This window comes from Anoplophora glabripennis, unplaced genomic scaffold (genome assembly GCF_000390285.2).
Source record: "Anoplophora glabripennis isolate ALB-LARVAE unplaced genomic scaffold, Agla_2.0 scaffold1121, whole genome shotgun sequence".
In the NCBI taxonomy this organism is placed as follows: Eukaryota; Metazoa; Arthropoda; class Insecta; order Coleoptera; family Cerambycidae; genus Anoplophora; species Anoplophora glabripennis.
In genome coordinates, this window is record NW_019417483.1 from 87,504 (window position 1) to 91,457 (window position 3,954).

The window sequence follows — 3,954 nt, forward strand, 5'->3', positions numbered from 1 at the left end:
CTGATGACCCTCGAAGACGAAACGTCGGTTTACAAATAAAGCCAGAAAAAAAATAAATCGATTTTGCAAAATTTCGGGTTTCCGGATTTCGCGTCAACAGCAGACTTTGCAGTTAATACTTTGTATTGTTGAAATCTCAAATCGTCCAGAGATAATTTAGCATTTGAGCATTTGTCATTCGACTTAAGCCCGGGGCGGCCATATTTTCGAGGCCGGCCAAATACAGCTCATGGTAATGTAGGTGTTAAAGTCAACTGCACATAATGTGCATCTTAGCTCTCAGTTCTCATCTCACTCTCAGTGCCTCTGTCTCGCTCACACTGAATACACGTTTCTTACACCGTTTATTAAGCATAAAGAAATACTAGTTATGGTACATTTACATTAATTTGGCACATGAGAAATTATAACTTTTATTACGATAAGTGCACGTAGCCTTAAAAACTTTTATTATTCTTGTTTAGCAAGGGGCCAGTGGCCTTAAAAGGTAGTTTTATTTTTTCTAAACGGTTTGAAATTAAGAACTGAAATTTGGCACAATATTTGGTCGGATAAAGTTTCTTCTAAACAAGTATTTTTCGTCTTATTATAAGACGTTGAAGTGAACTACCCCTTCACATTTTTCATTATATTTTTTGGAGTAAATTTTTTCTATTCAAAAAAAATTTTTTTTGAGTAAATAAAATAAGTTCAGGACCATAAACGTATTTAGTATTCTACATCACCATCATCTACATCTATATCGCCCTCATCTACATCACCATAATCTACATCTACATCTACATCACTCATCTATATCGCCATGATCTACATCACCATCATCTACATCACCATAATTTATACCAAAATCATCTACATCACCATCATCTACAGCACCATCATCTGCATCACCCTCATCTGCATCACTCTCATCTACATCTATATCGCCATCATCTACATCTACACCACCATCATTTATCCACCATAATCTGCATCACCATCATCTACATCACCATCATCTACATCACCATCACCTACATCACCATCACCTACATCGGCAACATCTTCATCACCATATACATCACCATCATCTACATTGCCACCATCCACATCACCATAATCTACATGACCATCATTTACATCGCCATTATCTACATTACCATCGTCTACTACAGCAACATCTATATCACCATCATGTACATCACTATTATCTACACCACCATTATCTACATCACCATCATCTACATTGCCATCATCTACGCCACCATCATCTACGTCACCATCATCTACATTGCCATCATCTACGCCACTATCATCTACGTCATTATCATCTACACCACCGTCATCTACATCACCATCGTCTACATCGCCATCATCTACGTTACCATTATTTACATGATCTATATCACCACCATCTACATTATTATCACCATTAAAATGTGGGTCGATTTTGTGAAACATTCTGTGTAGCAAATTTTAAAATGGCATCTGGTTAGTAAATAAAGAAATTTTCGTGAATAGGCTTCAATAAATAAAGTAGAAGAAATAAATATGATAAGGAATAATCCACGGTCAATGTCTGTTCTGGATCAATTTTATAGAACATGCACTATATTGAAAAGCTTCAAATTACATATTATAAAATTGTTACCTCAAAAAATAAAGTTGAATGAAATAAAAACAATATGAATACGTTTGAACACTTGCAGCTCTGATCTGGATCAATTTTGTTGGAACATTCGGTATAAAAATTATCAAAAAAGCATCGTGTTGGTAAATACAAAATTTTTTATCATTGAACTTTACCAAAGAAAGTAGAAAAAGGTAAAAAGGGTCAAAAAAATATCTGGTCTGCCGCCTTTTTGTTTTGGTTTCAATTCTGATGTAGATCATTTTGAACATCCAGTATAAACTTCCAAAAGGGTATCTAGTTAGTAAATATAAAATTTTTCATCCAAAGACTTCAGTACGTAGGTAAGTCAGAAATGGAGAAAAATAAGTTAAGTTTCGCTCTCCTAATTCTGAAGTGTCTTGTAGAACATACAGTAAATAGACAATTTTTTATTCAAAGATTTCAGTACGTAGGTAAGGCAGAAACGGGAAAAATAAGTTAAGTTTCACTTTCTCATAATTTTGAAGTGGATCAGTTTTTGGAACATCCAGTATAAACTTCCAAAAAGGTATATGGTTAGTAAATATACAATTTTTCATTAAAAGCCTTCAGTAAGTAAAAATAAAGTTAAAAGAGAAAGGAAAATTTTGCCTGTTAATCAGACCTGCCTCAATTTGGAGTTGGTTAGTTTTCTTCAAAACGTTTCAGTAGAGAAAGTAAACAAAGTAAAAAGAATAGAGAAGCCTAGTCCACATGTGTCAGCTTTATGAAACATCCAGTACAAAGCAACTGGTTAATAAGATATGATTTGTCATACAAATATTGCCATCAATAAATTTCTGAAATATACAGAAGCCTCTGGACCGATAATTCTGACCTGGGTCAATTTATATAGAACATCCAGTATATGGATTTTCAAAGAAAGCGTCTGGTTAGTAACTATATAAATTTTCATCAAGAGATTTCAATAAATAATGTAGGAAAGTGGGTAGTGAAATGAGAAAAAAATCCTAGTCCGCCTGTTTCATTTTTATATGAAACACTCCATATATAAATTTGCAAAATGCTGCTGAGTTCTACAATATAAGATTTTTCATAAAAATATGGCCATCGATAAATTTCTGAAATATACAGAAGCCTCTGGATCGATAATTCTTACCTGGGCCATTTTATGTAAACATCTAGTATATGGATTTTCAAAGAAAGCGTCTGGTTAGTAACTATATAAATTTTCATCAAGAGATTTCAATAATGTAGGAAAGTAGGTAGTGAAATGAGAAAAAAGTCCTTGTCCGCCTGTTTCATTTTTATGAAACACTCAGTTTATAAATTTGCAAAATGCTTCTACAGTTGTACAATATACGATCTTTCATAAAAATATTGCAACTAATAAATTTCTGAAATATGCAGAATACTCTCGACTGTTCGAGCTTCAACGCAATTTTCTTAGAAACCTCAACCCTTTTAACCTCAATTAGAAACGTCAAATATCGTCTTGTCACTTCTGTGTGATATCTTAACCTAAAATACGAAACACGTCTCAAATATCAATTAGTACGTTCCTTCTGACTTTCTAACCTCACTTAGAAACGTCAAAAATCGCGTACTAGGTACCGTCTGATTTCCTAATCTAAATTACGAAATACGTCAAATATCAATCAGTATGCTCCTCCCATCGATTTACGGTTCGTTGTGATTTTCTAACCTCAATTGGAAACGTCAAATATAGTGAAATTTATTTTGACGTTTCAATCTGACATTCTTCGTGATTTTCAGATTTTAGTCGATTTGCGTTCGCGGTTCTTTGAATCTCCATTTCGCTTATAAAATGGCCGTATGTCAGTGAGAAGTCCACGGAGAAAGTATATTGGAAAACGCGAATATAAAATTGCAAAAATTTGATTAACCGACGAACGAAGGGAGATGAGGCTCGATTATGCCGCTTCGGATCTCGCGGAGAAACCCAGTCGTCCGCCAAAATGCTAGTTTTCCAGTCTGACTTGAGAGACAGCGCGTAGTGTCGTCGTTCATTGTTTAAGCTGCCGCACTTCGAATCTGCGTTAATTTCGTGTAACGTTCTATATAAAAAGTTTGAAATAGGCCTCTGATCAGTAAACAAAAATTTGATGGTTTAAATAAATACTTCAAATGTCGTCTAGTAAGTCCCGTCTAATTTTCTAACATCAATTGGAAACGTCATTTTCGCCTAGTAGGTCCATCTGATTTTTTCTCCTCGATGTCATCTATGAAATACGTCAAATATTAATTAGTAGGTCCCCACTGACTTTTTAACCTCAATTAGAAACGTCAAAAATCGTCTTGTCACTCATGTGTGATATCTTAACCTAAAATACGAAATACGT

The 3,954-nt window shown here is 34.3% G+C and overlaps 1 protein-coding gene across 1 annotated transcript; it reads right to left on the minus strand.

Moving 5' to 3' along the window:
• Positions 1-954: 954 nt before the first annotated feature.
• On the minus strand, positions 955-1,440 carry LOC108912540 (prostatic spermine-binding protein-like). Its single transcript, XM_018717792.1, has one exon. It carries the CDS (start codon positions 1,438-1,440, stop codon positions 955-957), a length of 486 nt encoding a protein of 161 aa, XP_018573308.1.
• Positions 1,441-3,954: the final 2,514 nt, after the last annotated feature.

What these genes read in the sequence shown, in the direction of transcription:
- LOC108912540 (XM_018717792.1), bottom strand. Translation starts at nt 1,440, where the DNA reads ATGTTTCACAAAATCGACCCACATTTTAATGGTGATAATAATGTAGAT.